This window comes from Halictus rubicundus, chromosome 13 (assembly GCF_050948215.1).
Source record: "Halictus rubicundus isolate RS-2024b chromosome 13, iyHalRubi1_principal, whole genome shotgun sequence".
Classification (NCBI taxonomy): domain Eukaryota; kingdom Metazoa; phylum Arthropoda; class Insecta; order Hymenoptera; family Halictidae; genus Halictus; species Halictus rubicundus.
The window spans coordinates 10,547,376-10,566,757 of NC_135161.1; the positions used below are offsets into that span (position 1 = coordinate 10,547,376).

The 19,382-nt window shown below is 47.2% G+C and overlaps 1 protein-coding gene across 2 annotated transcripts in view; it reads right to left on the bottom strand.

The window, feature by feature from the left end:
• LOC143360138 (signal-induced proliferation-associated 1-like protein 2) overlaps window positions 1-19,382 on the bottom strand; it is a 48,881-nt gene that overhangs the window by 5,787 nt on the left and 23,712 nt on the right. For both annotated transcript variants that reach the window (XM_076798707.1, XM_076798706.1), the window contains exons 2-7: window positions 3,155-3,332; window positions 2,210-2,683; window positions 1,875-2,123; window positions 1,393-1,791; window positions 942-1,153; window positions 73-314 (exon numbers count right to left, since the gene is read on the bottom strand). In XM_076798707.1, coding sequence (XP_076654822.1) covers window positions 73-314; window positions 942-1,153; window positions 1,393-1,791; window positions 1,875-2,123; window positions 2,210-2,683; window positions 3,155-3,323 — 1,745 coding nt within the window. In that variant the 5' untranslated portion in view covers window positions 3,324-3,332. The remainder of the gene's footprint in view (window positions 1-72; window positions 315-941; window positions 1,154-1,392; window positions 1,792-1,874; window positions 2,124-2,209; window positions 2,684-3,154; window positions 3,333-19,382) is intronic.

Here is a 19,382-nt window from a genome sequence, read left to right on the forward strand (position 1 = left end):
ATGACAGTCCGTTGTACTCTACCATTATCTTTCACCGGAAACAAAAGGGGGAGTCGGTTCGGGGCGACTAACCTGTGCGCCGCGTTTTCAGCGTTGATCACTTTCGCCAGTATGAAATCGGCGAACACTTTTCCTTTGGGGAAGGTGGCACCAGTCGGCACCGGGGGTCCGAAAATTGGCACTTCCTTGCTCCTGGAAACGGCCACGCTGTACTGCGTGTTCTCGGAGCACGGATTGATGGCCTTCACGATGATGAACACGTGCTGGAACTGCGAGCGTATCCTGCGCGGGCTGAAAGGCAGCGCACCCGGTTCCTGCGAAGTTGAACACAGAGTTGCAATCTTTGGAAAAGAAAGAAACCAGCAGATCAGGCCGGATAAGGTGGTCAAATGTGCCCTCAAACCAAATTGATCTTTCTTTGCTAGCATTCAGGAGACCCTCTGCGGCAAGTACAGTGATTTCTCTATATATGTCGCCAAGGCCTGGATGTATAAACATAACACGGCTCGGGTTATGTCTCCTGGACGATATACGTCGGCGGCAGGACCCGTGTTGTTGACATATATCGAGAATCCACTGTATTAAGTCGGTACCCCTACCACAAGGGTAATTATACAGCTAGGAGGACGGTTTAATGAATTATGTTCTATTTCTTCCGGTCTGCTTGATAAAAAATGACGGCAAAATGCATGCAGGTTGTACCTAATAACAGCTCACACGACTTTTTCAAATTTTTCACTGGAAAATCAACAATTCCAGAAATTTAGAATTGCTGATTTGGTACCGAAGTGATCCACGTTTATATTGTTATGTTAGTTGATCGGATACCGTTGCAAGCAAAATTGACAGTTTCTTTTTGATGGTGGCATCGTATATCGGAATCGAGGAAACGGGTAGCCGGACCGTGACTGAAATCATCGCGTGCCCCATTGTCCGCTTACCTGGAACACAATCGTGACGATGTCGTTTCCGATGTGCCTCTTCCTGAGCAGCTGTTGCCTGTTATTCGGCGTGAACGGTAACATAGTGGACACGTGGAACGTCACTTCCGCTCCTCGATGGGTTGCAGCGACCGCGTGCGTGCCCGTCGAGTCCGTTCTCGTGTCCAAACCAGCCTTGTACCCCTCGAACCCTCGCAGTCTTATTCTTTGGCCTGTGGTGGGATCCGCTCGTTAGACTCTTACAACCAACCTCGCGAGAGATTTATTCAAACAACGTTGCAATCACAGGCAATCCACTCGCCGAACAATTTTCTTTACGTACGTGCTGAACGTTGCTGAACATTTCACTATTTAATTTTACTATTTCAGCTGAGAAGGTGAAGAGGTCTTAGGTAGAGAGTGAATCGAAGCACGTGGATTGCCAGTGTTGTCGAGGGTTGTGGAGGCTCACCGATAGCGTCGAGGAACTCGAGGAAAGCAGGACCAGCGTGTTGGTTGTTGTACATCTCCTCCTCCGTTCTCTGGCCAGACCTGCAGTACAACACTCCGACTTTGTACCTGCTGGACAGCCCCTGCTCGTCCAATCTGGCGACAGGCTCTTCAGCAACGGTGGTGCCCAGCCTCAAACAGCCTAATTGCACTTCCGGTGCGACCAGCTCCAGAAGCTCCCTGGTTGGCAACCGATTTCCCTGAGGCCTGATTCCCAGAGCCTCCTCTGGCACAGAACCCCGGAGCGTCAACAACTCCGACGTGCGAACGATTATCCTATACTGATTCACGTCCTTCCGGATGCTGATAGCCACTGGACCCAGCTGCTCGTCCATTCCGAACCAGTTCTGGTGCTCCCGACCTGCGATCGAACGAATTCGAAATTGATTGGCGGGGACTGGCTACCGCATTTTCGTACAGTCTTTGCAGAAAGCGACAGCTTACCCAGAAAGTATCTTCGGTAGTAATGAGCTCCCTCGTCGACGCTCTCGATGGGCAACGGCCTTTTCTGCAGGGGGCAAGAGTGTTTCCATAACGTCTCCCCGGACGGTGGCTCCAAAACCGCGATGCCATAAGAGAGGGGCGGTCTATGGACCCCATTGCCCAGCGAGCAACGCGTCAGACTCACTTCTCGTTCACCCTCGCCGCCGATCTCATTCCGGAAGAAGGGACACGACTCCAGAAGGTCGTTACCTGCGATCAAACGAAACGTCTCCAATATACCACTAAAACTAATAACTGATAACTAATTTTTTTCAATTTTAGAAACGGCACAGTACCTTTCCCATCGCCAGCGTCCTCTTCAGGTGTCTCGTCAGGGGTGGACGCCCTGAAGGAGCTCGCAGCGGAAGCTCCGGTCGCAGTGTTCCTCCTGCGAGCTAGCAGAATGCCCCTGAGCTTGGCCGCGTAGCCGAGGTTCGCTGTCAACGATTGGCAGTCGTAGTGAGCGAACGCCCGCCTCCTGTGCCTCTCTTCAACGTCCGCGGAGACCACCGGGCTGGTGCAGGTCTCCTCCATGGCTCTCGGCGGTTTCGCGCCCCACAATCTGTTCAACTTGAGCCGCAACTTCGGGCTGGAGCCGCCGGTCGGCCCGCAGACCTCGTCAGCGTCCATCGTCTGTCCATCCGGCACGCGTCTCAAATAGTCCACGCCGACGGAGTTCCGCTGATCCGACGAGGACGGTCTCAGCTCCTGCAGCATCGCGAACAGGTTCTCGCCGACCGTCACGGACTGGGCCACTGCGTCGATGCTGCCTGCGAAACGTCCAAGAAAAATGCGCCATTAACTATCAAGAAACTTGGGTATCGCTGCTGTTAGTAATTTATATCTTGCATAAGGGTCCGCATGATTATTAGAAATCCCATTAATAGGCCTCCGGTAGATGAAGTGCTAACATCTGTTCTGCGAGAACCTTTCACTAGCTTTAGAACCGATTTCCGGTTTGGAAATCATCGGAACAATTAAAAATATATTAATTCTGCGAACCAGGCGCCCCATATATGGTACAGTGGTCTCATGTATATTCAAAAGTTGAGCGGGCACGTCGATAAATTTTTTTAACGATGTGTACCGTACGTACGGTTTGTTCAAATGGGTTGAGCAAATTGCACGGCAACATGAATGAAAGCTTAGGAAATGATCAAACGCTGGCAGAACGATAATTGGCCTAGTTGTGTGGCTATAAAATCGTGTGCTGTGCCGCGTCGTTTGTGCGTTTCACTTACCGTGCGATCCATACTCCCTTCTCAGGGGTGCTTCTGCCACTCGAGATCCAGGATCAGGACTATGCGGAAGTTCCAGGCTGGAGTTCGACCTGTGAAGGGCCAGTCCGCGACCTACGCGGCTGCTCGGCCCGCCGCTGGCGCCACTGTGTATCGGCAGGCTCGCGATCATCTCTTCATTCTGCAACGGAAATCAGAAAATACTTTCTTTACTGGCTGTGCAGATGTCTGCTGCCACGCGATCCAGCTCCGATTGCCCCCTGGAGCACTTTAGCTCCGCCCCGAGCAACGAAACCACGCCCACTGCGGTAACTAGCCAATGACTTCTCACTAGAATCTGTTCTGACGAAAAGAGAAAATTCAAATGGGTTTCAGAGCCAGGTTGTTACGGGATATAGAACTTAGGTTTTGCATCTGGTCATACATCGCACCCGGCTCCGTCGAAAGTAAGCCACGCCTACTCGGGAAACAAAATTGATACCCTTCTATTTCACACTCTTTCTCCCTCTGACGTCGTTTGCACAGAACGTTGCCCCCAGGGCAATCCCGGCGCTCCCAGGGCAACGAGCGTGTGTCGTCCAAGCTGGCTGTACAGTGTCTACGTAGTTAGCGGCTAGACTAATCGTTCGCACCGCATGATAAGTAGAAACGAACTCACGCCGACACATGGGCGCGAAGTAGGGCATCTAATTAGAATCACGCAGCCCTTCCCAGTCGAATGTACAGGGTGGCCCCACACAAACGTAACCGAACAAACACCCCCTCGGTTGTATTAATACAAACAATAGTTTGCCTGCAATGTATTAGAAACGAACTATTTGGAGCAACGGTACGAAAAATTAATTCGTCTATGGAAATAATAAAAATTGCACTCGAGTGGCTACTCTCCGGTGCCATTAAAAATGTCATTATTCAAAATATTTTTCTCATTATTAAACTCGTTCGTGTTTAATAAATTACTGAACATTTAATTGCATACGCATAAAATGAAAATATAAATAGTTTCAAGTTAGATTAAAATAGTTCCGACTGTAAAGATTAATCGTCCTAATATAGGTTTGTTAACTTATGCAAGTGTCACCGAAAATTTCCTGGCCCAGAGATACCGTTCAAGATTACTACTAAAATATTTTTATCACGACCGAAGGACACGCTCCGGTCGGTTTCGAGTGGACCACCCTGTACGTTATCTTGGTTCGCGATCACACACCTACGCAGGCAGCACGCGTCCCCGGGGCTTTGGCAGCCCGCCGCTTGTTCATTCATTTGACAGAGTGACTCTCGTCGTCGCGACGACGACGACGACGACGATGACGACGCTCTCGCTTTTCCCGCACGCGCGCGTCCGACCAGCGCGAGACGAAAACACTGTTGTTTTCGCGATTTTAGCCAGTCCACTCGGCGAGCGGTGTCTTTCGCGAGCACGCACGGCTCTCGAGGAGCGCAGGCTCTGCCAATTAACTCGGCCGCGATCCAGCTCGCGAAACACGAAGCGTTTATTGTTGTTTGAAACGCGATACGCGTGCCGAGGCGCGCGTACTCTCGCCTCGACGACGAAACCGGGACAGGCGCTACGCACCTGCCTGCCTTACCTGACTGCCTTTGCGATTGACCGACCGGCACTTAGGCTACCCTCACATCGCCTGGTCCTGCGCCCCAAATCGGAGAATCGCGAGTCGAGCGAATCCTAATCGCGGTTCTCGCGATTTAGAACGGTGAAACGTAACGTTACCGGAGAAGAGGCTCCATTTTTGGAAATTCTGGCCAAAATAATGGCACTGCATTTAAAAGAACGGCAATTGTATGGAAGAGCTTGTGAAGATGAATCGGAACACAAAAATGTTGCAATTGAAATTGCATTTTCAATAACATATTCGAACTCAGCAGCCTCAAAAACGTAAGAATACCAATTTCCGCGAAAATCGTACGAATTTTATCGTGCGCATGAACGCGTCACGCCCCATGGGCGGAGCCAAGCGTGCGCACTGGCCGCCAGACGCCGAAGGGCGGGGCTAAAGCGCGCCGCTAACGAGGGAAAACTGATATCGCGGAATAATCGACGAGCAGAATCGGTGTTCATGTTCTACGTCGGCCGATCAGGATAACATCGAGCGAGTGCACCGATGACTACCACTGCTCGGCGTGGATCGGCCTTTAACGTTGTACCGTTGCCCGATCCTCGAAATGTGCCCGGTGAATGGGCGATTCCATTGTTAACTCGGAACCGGTATTCGCGTTCGCATACTGGCCGGAGGATCGAGCCGGGTTCCGAGATTAATTAGCAGTCCACGTAATCCCAGCCGCGTGATTTCAGCGAGAAACGATCTCGAGTCCCCGGCAAAGAAAAAAATAAATAAAACAAAAATTTGCTGGCGCAAATGTGCCGCTCACTTTGGAAAAAAAATTCGTACACGACCTACTCTCCTGAGAAAAATGTGTCGAGCATGCGTCGATGAAGCTTTTGCAAATAAACGGTTGAAGGCAACAAACGTTTTGTCAATTTTCTATGTTCGATGACAGTTTTCTCCATTTTTGCAGCTACGGACGCAGACTAGTAGAAATGTCGAGCGTTTCGCGTATTTTCGGCGGCGACGAGCCTCGAATGCCGAGCCAGCGAAGACGGACGATCGGAAGGATCCAACAACGAAGGTATTTGGCACGATCGACGGCTCACCATGCCCACGGGACCCCGTTGCATTCCACGCGTTCCACGCGTCACTTTGCAGCTTCTACGCGACGAGGAGGACACGACTCCTCGGCTGCTGGGCCAGCTATTCTATTAGGCACTTATCCTCCACGATTTTACCAAATGAGCCCCCCGCATAACCCTTAGGGTTACCGACATCCACCGTTAGATCACAATAGACTAATCAATAAATAAATGCATACAAATGCATACAACCCATGTAGTGATCTCTGTATAATACGTAATTTCTTAGTACAGTACATTATATTAAGTTTATAGTATTGTATAGTACTCTGATATAGTATATTACTGTATGGTATAGCATAGTACAGTATAGTACATTATAGTACAGTATAGTACAGTGTAGCACAGTGTAGTACAGTACAGCACAGTATAGTACAGTATAGTACAGTATAGTACAGTCTAGCACAGTATAGCACAGTATAGTACAGTGTAGCACAGTATAGCACAATATAGTACAGTATAGTACAGTATAGTACAGTATAGTACAGTGTAGCACGGTATAGTACAGTATAGTACAGTGTAGTACAGTGTAGTACAGTACAGCACAGTATAGTACAGTATAGTACAGTATAGTACAGTATAGTACAGTATAGTATAGTACAGTATAGTACAGTATAGTACAGCATACTATAGCATACTACAGCATAGTACAGTATATTATATTAACACGTTCACTGTCACGTCAGTCACATACGACTGACAGTGATTTTTGACTAAGTTTAGACATTCATTTTTACTGTGACATATCCAGATAAACCGAATTTTATTAAGATCATTAAAATTCAAAAGGGTTAAAAGAGCATCGCCCATGATACATTTAAAATTTCTAGTTTCGCTTTCATTAATTAAATTACTCTGATTTTGTAAGAATCTCTGGAAATGACACGTGGCAGTTAACTTGTTAAGAGTTTAATGTATTGAATAACGTACAATTTCCGAAGAAATGCCAAGGAAAAATTCTCTCGAGACCATTGTCCAAGCGTTCGCCTGGACACATCACAAGCAGAAGCTCCGTCTCTAACGAGTGCTGTCTGTTTCAGGGAAGAAGAAGAAGAAGAAGCACCAGCCCGCGGGAGATACCGACGAGAGAAGAAGAAGACATTGTCCGCGGCGTTCCGCGGATTTTTCTCAATAACGGTGCGCGTCCTTGCGTTTACACCGTCGATTTACGTAACGACCAGCGAACCGTTCAAGCAAGCAGGAAATCCGGGCTAATTAACGAATCCAATTAAAGCGTTCGGCCGATCGCCGAGACGTTCGGCCGTTCGATAAAGCCACCTCGAGGTATCGTCGCGGGACAGCGACCGGTCGAATCGCCCGTGTGTTTCCACCACGGTGAGCCATGGTAAAAGTGATCATTTTAATAGCCGATACACGTTCTCGGGGAATGCAAATGGTTCCTTTGTAAACGGGAATACTTTATTCTAGAACGAGAACGTTCCGCGGCCGAGCTGACCCCGAGTTGAAGAAGCAGTCGTCCAGTTACGACAGTCATCAACGGATGCTATGACTCTTACAGTCTTTCTCTCTTCGGGAAGATAACAGGCCACCCTCGAAGTACCGAGAAGCTTTCAGTGTCCCGATAAGTGGCCGCTGCACGCCGACGCGACGCAACCGAGGTGAACTCTACGAAATCCGAATTCTTTCGAAATCTTCTACACACAGCGAATTCTCGATATATGTCAACAACACGGCTCTTGTCAGCGTCGCGTATCGTCCAGGAGCCACACCGACACCCCTGGGTATACCCCGCGGTAGTGGGGATAATTCCGCGACGTTTATCATACAGACCTTGTCGACATATATGGAGAAATCACTGTATCGTCATAGATTTTATCTGACGAAAAATCGTCTAAGAAAGAGAGTCCCAGTTGGCTCCCGAGCCTTGCAACAGTTGCAAACAATTTTTATTTTCCATAAAGATCTATATTATCCTTCTAAATAGGTTTCTAAAGGGTTTCAGCTTGCAAGTGACGCCCGTCGAGGGTCTGGTCACTGCCAAAAAGCGATAGTCCTGGTAATTTTTCGCGCAAGGCCGAGAGGATGGCACTGCGGTCACATCGTGGATGCCCAGAGGGGGACACGTTTTCTCGCGTACATTCTTCGGTGTCCAGTGTATCGGGTTCTCCGATCCCCGATCGGCGAGCGTGTCGTCGCGTAGCTCCGGGCCTCTGCTAACTCGCACGACGACTTTTCCAATAGGTTCCCGGTCGCGTATTGTGGGAACGCTCGAGGTGCGTGCAACCGCAGATCCATCTCGTTCCCTCTCTCTCTCTCTCTCTCTCTCTCTCTCTCTCTCTCTTCCTTTCTGGAACCGACAGAGAGTCGGCAGATGGATCCATCAACGGTCGTGCGCCACGGAATCGGTACACGGCTTTCGAAATGTTCTGGTCTAGCCGCGAACACACCGTGCGAACGTTGCGCGAGCAGAAAATCGCGCAGCGTTCGAGGATCCGCGGAGATCTGCTTCGATAAGTTTCACGGATGGCCTGTTGCGCGCGTGTGGGTCGTCGTTGCCGTCAACGGGAGAGTTCGCCGACTGCCTTTTGTTCGCCTGCGTTCGAATCATTGTACTACTACTCCTCTCACAGAGTCGTTCTGTCCGGGCGAAATCAGTCGCGACCCTCTCTGTTAATCGTTACTTCGTTTCTAACTAAAATCTCCAGACTGGCGATATGTACTCCAAGAAATCAGAAAATCGTGTAACAGTATGGTACGATAACGTCAAGTGGAAGAATTGGTGGTTGAAAGCTGACGAAGGGCACCGATGACGAATTAACTCGTCCTTTTCAGTCCTTCGAATTCGTCTAATCGGACTCAATATAAATAGCTAATCATTTAAACCCGTTGCCGAAAGATTAGAACTCAAAAGCTTACAACTAGACTGCAGATTTTGCGCGTTCGAATGATTTTTGCATGTAATTCAAAAGATAAGAGCGCAGCTCATGCTCCCTAGAACGTGGGAGCCCATAGCCCCGCCCACTCTGGGCAGTCCCTACGCGGTAGGCGTGGCCGCGTCGCTCTTCGGCCGCTCTGGCGCCGCCTGGCCTGGTAGGCGTGGTCTCCTTGCTCTCGAATTGAACTGGAACGGTGCCCCAGAGGGCAATCGGTGCCCCTGGTCTAGATTACGTTGCCCCGCGATTTCACACCGTCCGCATCGACTCTGTAACGCGTTTGTACAACGTGGAACGCTGTAAAACACCGATCATCCGAACTAGTTATGTAAATGCCTTTGCATTCTCGACGCGATCTACGAGCGTATCGCGGCGTTGTTGCGCGTCGATTCTTTCCACGTCCTCTTCTTTCTCGCATTCCTCTTGTCGGCGCTATTCTTTCAGCAGAACGCGCCGAGAAAAATCTCGACGCGGCCCGGATTTTCACCGCGAACGTGGAATTCCTCCGCTGGATCGTTCCTGGATCTGTTCTATCACCGTGAAGGTCTCAACTGGGCGAATTCGATCGAATGAAAGATCAGTGTCGCGTGACCGTGGCCTTTTCTGGAAATTCAATATTTTTCAGATCGAAAATCTAATCGAGTCGGACTCGTGATCCAACGACTTCCAACAGGTATATTCGTTCTTTTAAAAAAAGATTCGATTCTTTCGAATTACGATGAATATCAGAGAAGTGATGGTGGACAAACAGTAAATACGAATTGTCTGTTTCTCTTAGGAAATTAGTGAGGACGTGCCGACATCGTTCAGTCGTGAAAACCTGGGAGATCGCACGACGCGCAATACCAGCCAAAGCGATTCCTTCGGCGATGGCGGCCACGATTCCGATCGAGGATACTTTTCGCCGAGTATTTTAGTCTTATTTTAATTGCACGGCGGATTGTTCAAGTCTCCCCCGCCGCGATATCTTCCGGCAGGTTGGTTCGCGCGTCGGAAAATGTTAATTAACGGCGTAGTTGTAAGAATATTTAACCGAGAGCTGCGTGCATGCGCGCTCGCGCTTTGACGGTGTTTCTCTCCTCTGGGAACTAAGCGCGCGCAGGAGAACAATTCCTTTTTGCCACGGCGATTACCATTCAGCGAGTTTTCCGGCGCCGCGTGGTAGGGGAGCGCGCATTTTTTCTCTTTTTTTTCGCGGGGATCCCTCGAGCGTGAACCCGTTGCCATATAAAGCCACACAGGCGCAGATAGAGAATATTATTTCGCCCCTTTCTGGGATCGTAAACGAGGCTCGCCTCGTGCAAAAGAGATCGTAATAGCATCGAGCGGAGCATTTATCGTGGTAAAAATTCCGACGCGTTCTTTTTTTCTCCTTCTCTCTCTCTCTCTCTCTCTCTCTCTCTCTCTCTCTCTCTCTCTACCGGCTTCCGTTGATCGCGGCCACGATCCACGGATCCCGCTCTAACTTCTACGCAACGAACGTACGATTATCTTTTAATTGCGCGAATTCAACGGCGAAAAGAAAGTCCCGCGAACCAGATTGCGAGCTCCCGTTTCCTGCTACGGGGCCCGAGGCTTTTCCCGCCGTGGAAAATCGTTCACGAAACAGCGACTTTACGACTGGTAAAGAGACTGACCCTTTTCGTTAGAACGTTTCGTGAATCGGCGAAGCTGTTCGTCGACGGTGACGCCCCCTGGGCGGAGCCAGTGCGCGGTGGTGGGGATAGAGCGCGACAATAACGGGGAAATCGTTCAGAAAACGTCGATGAAAGACGGATCTTCCTTGTCTATGCGATTGACGAAACGGCGCAGTATTATTAGCAAACGCTGCTTTCTGTAGTCGCGCCCCCTGGGCGGAGCCAGTGCGCGGTGGTGGGGATAGAGCGCGACAATAACGGGGAAATCGTTCAGAAAACGTCGATGAAAGACGGATCTTCCTTGTCTATGCGATTGACGAAACGGCGCAGTATTATTAGCAAACGCTGTTTTCTGTAGTCGCGCCCCCTGGGCGGAGCCAGTGCGCGGTGGTGGGGATAGAGCGCGACAATAACGGGGAAATCGTTCAGAAAACGTCGATGAAAGACGGTTCTTCCTTGTCAATGCGATTGACGAATCGGCGCAGTATTATTAGCAAACGCTGCTTTCTGTAGTCACGCCTTCTGGGCGGAGTCAACGTTGGATAGTGAAGATAAAGAGGCAACACCAACGAGGAAATCGTCCATCGAACACAGATAACAGGCAATTCTCCCTCGTCAACGCGTCTCAGAAAACAGGACGACGCTATGGAATAGTGACCTCCACTTTCCATAGTCGGTAACGCCTTGTGGGCGGAGCCACGGTAAAATGGGAGGGGACAAGAACGCTGACCAGAGAATTGATCGGCAAACATCGACTTCCCGACCGATAAAGCACAATTCTACCTCAGAAGACAATGCGACGCTATCAAATAGCAAATGGTGTTTTCTATCGACAAGGGGTTAACAAGGAACCTAAGGCATCTTCCCTCCACCGAGGTCACCGACTACAACCTGCACCCTTCGTCAGTTTACCATGCTCAGCTATTCTCGAGACGCCTGGGAACCGAGCGCGAGCGATCATTGTCGATTGTTGTCGAGCCCGGTTCGCTCATAATCGGCCAGGTAAATAATTGCCGAGCAATTAGCGGGGTCGACGATACGGCTTCGAAAGGCTGAAGAAACCGCGGCGTTCGACAAGGGAAATGTGCTTGGTCGAAGGCGGGGGCGAGGATCTCCTTTTGCTTGCGCGACGGAGGTCCGACGTATCTCTCCAACCGCGCGAATCGTCTTCTCTTTTTTGCAACGCTCGAACACGCTGCTATCCTCGGCAGAGGAGAAGGAGGAGGAGAAGAGGAGAGACAGCGGAACACACGGAGAGTAGTATAGCTACCGTGCGCGCATGGTAGCCACATGTTGCTGCTGCGAATTCGCGCACGAGGATCGTTAAGTCGAGGGAAAAGGGCCGTCTCACGCGGCGCGGATGCGAAATATTGGCGCCGTGCCCGCACTCCGCAAGGCAGTCCGGCCACGATCAATTCTATCGGCGATATTATTACCGGCGATAAGCGTCGCCTTGGCAGCTTCGCGGCTCGCCAATTTATTGCCGCGAGCCGGTATCGCGATCAGCCTGAAATATCATTTCAAATAGGCAGCCGTGAACGCTCGATCTTCGTTCAACGCCGAGCACGATCGACCGGCAAAAATCGTCCGGATCTTCTACAGTTAACCGCTCGACTGCAAAAGTTCACCCTGGATAACCGAATCTTTCGTAAAGAATTCGATCTTCGTATTTCACTTCACGTATCGCTTCTCTCTTCATCAGGTAAAATATTTTTGTCGCTCAATAGAAACCGTGTGACTCTATTCGCGACTAGTTCTCTGGAGTTGACAATTTTATCGAGCGGATTTTCCGAGGTATCTTTTCGATTGATCCTAGCGGAGCGAATGCCAGTGAAAATTGGTATGATTTACTAGAAACTAGTAAAATTGCCGGGTCGGGACGGATCCAAGCTCCGCTGTCCAAGGGTTAGACGACACCTTTACAACACTTTTACCTTACATCTCTTGTCAACAATATCTAATTTAATCGATTCAGAAAATTGTTGTAGTCTTCGGAGCTCGATTTTCAGAGAGATTGCTCCCCAGGGCATTGTAGGCGTGGCCAAGGACCCGAACGCCCCGCCCACGGGGAAAATTGTCTACAGAGTGAAACAACGCGGTTAGTAATTAATTGACCAGATCATCCTGCGTCTGGAAAAATATATTTCGTTGCGAAGAAGAAAGAGAGAGAGAGAGAGAGGAGAGAGAGAGACGACGAAAACTGCTCGCTCGGCTGTCGTATACTGGTAAGCTTTCAGGAATGTGTTCCCTCAAATTGGGACAATTGAAGAGGAATGCGGGTCCCGGCCGACCGGCCAGTTGGATGGGATAGACGATCAGCCGAGCAGAGAGTCGGCCAGCATCGAGAGAGTCTTTCTTTTCCATCCTCGAGACCTCCTACGGGCATGCACCATACCTAAACGTTTACCCATCCGCAAAGTCGAGTCCCATGGTGATCTCGACGCACCGTGCTCTTCTCGGGAGCTCGCTGGAAACTCATTTTTTCATCCAACTGGCGACGGCGATCAGAATTTGTGCCATCTTTATTTTTCGCACTTCGAACCACCAAGGTTTATTAAATTTGTCCGAACGCAAATTATCCTCTCAGAAAATAGGAGGAGATTAATTGACTCGGGAAATTGTCATCGGACTTTGTAACATTTGATTAAGTGCAAAGCAACCACTTAGAAAATGCAAATTATCCTCTCAGAAAGTAGGAGGAGATTAATTGACTCGGGAAATTGTCATCGGACTTTGTAATATTTGATTAAGTGCAAAACAACCTCTTAGAAGATACGAGAAAATTAATTGTGTCGGGAAAAATTGATTTTTAGAAAAGCAGTGGGTGAGACCGGAAAACGTTGGGAACGTTAGAGGAGTTTAAGGAGACTGGTGCATTATGGTCAATTTATCAAAATTATCGAAAATGGAAGCGACTCTGTGTAACTCTTCTTTATAGATTTTTCGAAATCTTAAAAATTGTTTTTACAGACGCATACTGATGTCAGCTTATTCAAATTATTGACACTAGAACTGCCAAACAGTAAAATTGCTGGATTCTGATTCCTCCTTTTACAATCGTTAAAATTATAAAAATAATTTCACCAGAAGTTTTTGAATGAATTTCTCTATTGAAACACGCCTATTATAATAACATTTATAAAAAATCTGCATAAATGCAATCTTTTCCTTATAAAACAATATTACAATAAAAATTGTACATAATCTAAATACAGCAATATTTGGAATAATCGCCGCGGCATAAAGGAATCAATCAGAAGTCACTGGAAGCGAGTATAAATTAGTTCCTTCCTCCAATAATTTTAACAAATTGAATTTAATAAATTCCTGTTATCCTCCCACTGTTTCACGTTCCTCCTACTAATTTTTCTCATAAATGCATAAAATCCGCAGTTTACTTATCAGTGGAGCGTACTCCACAGTTCTAGTGTTAAAGCACAAAGTGTTAATTCTAGTGTCAAACGTCAAAATTCGTTGCATAAAGTTTGCCCAAAGATTCGCAGTCTGGTGAGAATTAATTGAAAAAGAAAGACACAAATTTGCGCACCAGGAAAATCATTCTAGCGCGGCAATAAATTGAATTCGCAGAAAATCTTGCGAGAAAACCTGGAAATTTTAAACGATTAGCGTACCTGTTGGCAGCTGGAGGAACTTCGTCGTCTATGCGCTGTTTTCACAGGTGTCCCCCCGACGGATTTCCTAGTTTCTTTCAATTTCGCACATTTGTTCTTGTGTTTCCGCGGGGAGGGTGTGAGACGTTTCACAACGTCCAGAAGATCGCCGACCACCTTCATCGACATCGATATTCGCGGGTTCGCTATTCGCACGACACTACGCGAGCTCCGTCACTCTGTGACTGATCGAGACGACGGCAAACAAGAGAACATCTACCGGTTGACAATAGCGAAATTGCGAACGAGCTGGTAGCCGGTACGTGCCTGTTCCGACACGTTTCCAGCCAGCTACCCTAACAGGGTAGCGAACTGCCATATATGCGGACTACCCGTTCCTTCGCTTCGAGGGGGAAGATGAAGATGCGCGCTCGGATCTATTGTAGATAGGCACGGGATGCTCGCCGGTGCTTATCTCCGGACGATTTCACCGACAATTTACAATAGATTTGCAATAGATTTGCAATAGATTTGCAATAGATTTGCACAGTACACTGAATCTACCACCGCCGGTCAAAATGACCGGTTCCAGATTTTGATTTCACAGTTACCGAAGCTATGAAGAAGCTTCCGTGGGAAATAATGAAATAGAATATATTTAGCAGAGCATATATTATAATACGAACTGTACAAGATTAAAATAAATTCAATCTCGTCATTTTTATCAGAAGAACGACTTTGCAAAATTATTTCAGTTATAATTAAACTGCGGATTTTCATGGAAAATAACAATGGAATTAATTGCAAGGTACAGGGGGCTAGGCAAGCGTCTACTCAACAATTTTAATAGCAGTAATGCAACAGTGTCTTTAAACGTTTTAAATATTTTCTCTGTGTTGTGTTTGATCTACTCACTTTTATCACAAGTGGTAGTGCAAAACTATTGTTTTTCGAAAGGTTCTATTCGAACCTTTACGTTTTTTTTAAGGAGGTATATTCTTATGGAACTTGTATGGAGAAGGTGAGGAAGTTCTCCGAACAGTGATCTTATGGGACAGTTATTTTAGAATCTGTATAATAAGAGCTCCATGCGAATGAGCTATTTTAGATCGCTTATTAATACGTTGAGCGCCCCATTATCCATAAAAATCACACGAGATCAAAACAACTTGTCTAATAATATATTATATATTTGTCTAAGAATAACAAAGACCAAATTTATCGCAACAATGATTTTTGTGACGTTGTTCACGCCCCGTAAATAATGTTCGATTTTCTTGGTGGATTGTAAGTTGATTTTCAAGTTTGGTGAAAAGGTTAAATTGATGTTCAAGTTTGGTAGAAAGGTCAAATTGATTTTCAAGTTTGGTAGAAAGGTCAAATTGATTTTCAAGTTTGGTAGAAAGGTCAAATTGATTTTCAAGTTTGGTAGAAAGGTCAAATTGACTTTCAAGTTTGGCAGAAAGGTCAAATTGATTTTCAAGTTTGGTAGAAAGGTCAAATTGATTTTCAAGTTTGGTAGAAAGGTCAAATTGATTTTCAAGTTTGGTAGAAAGGTCAAATTGACTTTCAAGTTTGGCAGAAAGGTCAAATTGATTTTCAAGTTTGGCAGAAAGGTCAAATTGATTTTCAAGATTGGTAGAAAAATCGTTTTTTGAAATTACTGAAGAAACTTTTACGTGGCTTCTGTTCCTCGCAAGGCAATTTTTATTTCACCTATGAGGACGTTGTTTAAAAAAGTTCTGCGGCCGGTTAAAACCTATTATTTAAGAACAGAAGAATGGGACCCGTTCGAACGTTGTTTTCTAATAGAAAAATGTCCTGAATCTTTCCTAGAGCTACCTAATGCCCGATCGTGAATAACACCGTTGTGCGGCCGAGTAAGATCCAATCGATTTTCTCGACAGTCGTGCGATTCAAGAGGAATCGGAGCTGGCGGGTCTCGTTCCATCGGTAAATATTTAATAGGCAGAGCACAGCGATAAGCCGTGATCATTTCTCGATCCGGTCGTCGTTTATCGTTTGAAACCCTTTCGACGTACGCGGCGATCGTTCACAACACACGTCCACCATTTAACAATCTATTGGGCGCACAACTTAACCCTTAGCCCTCGAATTAACACTAAAAATTACTATATCATTCAAAATATTTTTCACGTTATTAAATTTGTTCGTAGTTAATAAATTACTAAACTTTTCAGTATTGTACGAGCAAATTCCACGATTTCCATATGCATAACATGAAAAGAAAAAGAAGTGAAATTTTATAGTTTTATAGTTAAAATAGCTTCGAGTGCAAAGGGTTAATGGCTAATTAATAGCACAACGTGGCCACTAGACTGTGAATATTTATAACAAAAATTTAGAACACTGGACAGACTAAAATAACTGTAGAATATCAAAGAGATTTGTATCTGCCTCCTGGTTTTTCCTATTAACTCAAACAATTTTTATTTTACATAAAGACCTGTTAAATGTTCACGAGACGACTTGCACACCTAATATTTATTACAAGAACAACAATTCGTCTAGTTTCCACTATTGTCAATATGGTCAACTTGCTCTTTCTCAGAAAATCTCAGAAAACTTTCTCTTTCGCGAAAATGTTGTGGGCGTGAAAATTTTATTCAAAGGATTTTGTAAATCGGTTCGTTTCATTGCAGTTGGGACCGTCGAGCTCGACACAGCGTGTGCACCAGCTCCAGGCAGAAGGGTCACGAGTTTCTCCGGTTGCTCGAGCTCCTGGGAGATCGAGATCCTAAGCCAACTCGACGATTCGCCTCCTGCCACGTTCCACGGACCGAAACGAGGCCGGGCAACGATAACGTTAATGGAATTCCGAACGCGTCCCCTCGCCATTATCCGAAGCCTCGTTTTTCGTAATCGATTCGTCGCGTATGCACCCGCGATGCGCTCGCCGCGGTTTCCCTCGACTGGCGACAAAACGAAGCTAGACGCTCCGATTTCTCCGGATCGAGAGGTTCGCTGGATCGTCGATCAGGCACGAGGGATCTCTAATTTTTAGGTAATCCCTCCGCGTCCCCGTTTATCGTTCGACCGAACTTCTTTGTCCCGATACGCGTACATGCGATTAGCTTACGGGTCACGTGTGTAAAACGCTTGTTACGCAAGACCGACGTATCGGGTCAACGACTTCCTTTTTCTTCGTGTTCGACCCGGAGAAGAGAAACGGAGCAATTAATCGACTGACGCGTTAACCCTTCGGGGATGACACTGTACCGACTCTGAGGAGGCGTCCCAAATTAATCCCACGAGGCCAAATCGTTCGGTGCAGTATTTCATCCATTGTTTGCTTCCTCAAACTGTAAACGTGGGTCCTTAGCACACTTCGAACGTCCCAGATTGAGATTATCACAATGATTTTGACGAATAGTTTGCTGTACGAAGCAAAATACAGCGATTTCTCGATATATGTCGCCAACGCCTGGACGATAAACGTCGCTGAATTGTCCCTACTACCGCGGAGTATACCTGCGTCGATACCGACGCTGGCAGGGCCCGTATTGTCGACATATATCGAGAATTCACTGTATGTGAATTTTATTTTAAATTAAAATTTTATTTTAATTTTAGTTTAAAAACAGTCTAATTAATCGACGCATTATGGTAACAAAACACGTGCCTGAAGAGTTAACACTAGGTTTACGGAGCATTGAAAGTAAGTGTACTTTATAAAAATAAGAAGAATGTGTCTATCCAAGTTTTCAGCCATTTTTTAAATAATATATACCTAAGGAAATAAGTTTGTTGAGTAATTCCACGTAGATGGATCTTCACAATCTCAATAATCGTAAATTAAATATATTAGAACCCGTCATTTTGACGGGTCCCGTAAACCTAGTGTTAAATGTCTCATACCAGAATCTTCAAACTAAAGTCTTCGAGCTAAAGTCTTCGAACGAGATGAAATTCTACTTTATCATTGAAGTTTCTTCGTCGAAGAAATTACGAACGACAAAGAGAAATTGTGATCTCAGTAAAATAAATCGCAGCGGTTGAATGTGTTGCGAGCGACGATCGTGACGTTGCAGGGGGCCCTGTGTTCACGTGTCCGCCTCACAGACGAGCCGAAAACGTTTCTTCCTCGAGCGTCTTGGAAGAGGAAGTCGGTTCGAGAGGGCTGTCGAAAGTGGAGTGGGCGAAGATAACGAATAAACAGCCGTCTTGTTCGTTATCTGCTCGCGTTTCCCGAATTTTGCCGGTCGAAACACCGATCGAGATAGATCGCGGCGCAAACATCGACAGGTCCTGGGCCGGAACTCCGCAGATTATCGCGGAAGATTGCCGAAACAGGTGGCCACCGATCGCGCAAAACAACATTTCAACAGTGAAATTCGCTGGACCGAGTTACCTTGCGACAAATGATTACAGTACCACCACGAGTTGTTAGAGGTTCTGGAACTTGCATAATGAATAGCTTAGGGCAGAGCTGTTCAGCGTCTGCCCGTACGGGCCAGTTTCGCCAGATGAGGGGAGGAAGCAAAAACCAAGGAGAAAAAGTTACTCCCTCTCTGCCAGTATCGGAGTATCCGCGACAAGCCACGCCTCTACGGGCACGGAGCCACGCCCTAGTAGGAACGAAGCCACGCCCCTGTGGGCACAAAGCCACGCCCATGTGGGCACGAAGCCACACCCCTGCGTACGCAGTTACGAGTAAAACGAGGAGATAAAATTTAAAACGCTGATGAGAATATTTTAGGAATATTGCTTTCGACTGACCAAGATTATTAAAAGGCAGAAAAAATTTTTTTGGCTGCAGTATCTTGCAACAAACGCAGACAGGTTTTACATTGCACACAGATCCTATTAATCGCACTGAAGCCGCCTAGACTTTCTTTAGGATCCAGAAGGGTGGTCGAGGATCATGAAAATAGAGAAACGAGCTGCGTGTCGCTAATCATCGATGAGATTTCGATAATTGGTCGCGATGACGCGGTCGCACCAGAAGAAACTCGCGTGGTCGCCTAACAAACGGCAGAATGGAAGCCAGAGAGACAAAAGACCTCGAAAATCGACGGTCTCGCAGCATCTGTTGCCGGGCCCTTTTGTGAAGAGAAAGAAAGGGGTGGGGGGGGGGGGGAGAAAGGCGAGGAGTACATATGCATCGCCGGATCGACATATGCTCTCTCGTTCGCAGTTGTTTGATTAACAAGCGCTGCTATGCTAATCGCGGCGGAGTGTTAATCGTTCCTCGTGGCTCGTCGGAACGGTAAAAGGGAATTTGTCGGCGCTGGAATCGGTCGCGTTGGTGCGCGCTCGCAAGATAAGCGAGATCCCGGATAAAAGATACGGGAGGTAACGCGAGCGCACCTCATCCAAACAACGATACGCGATAACACACTTCCGCCGAGAAACGTC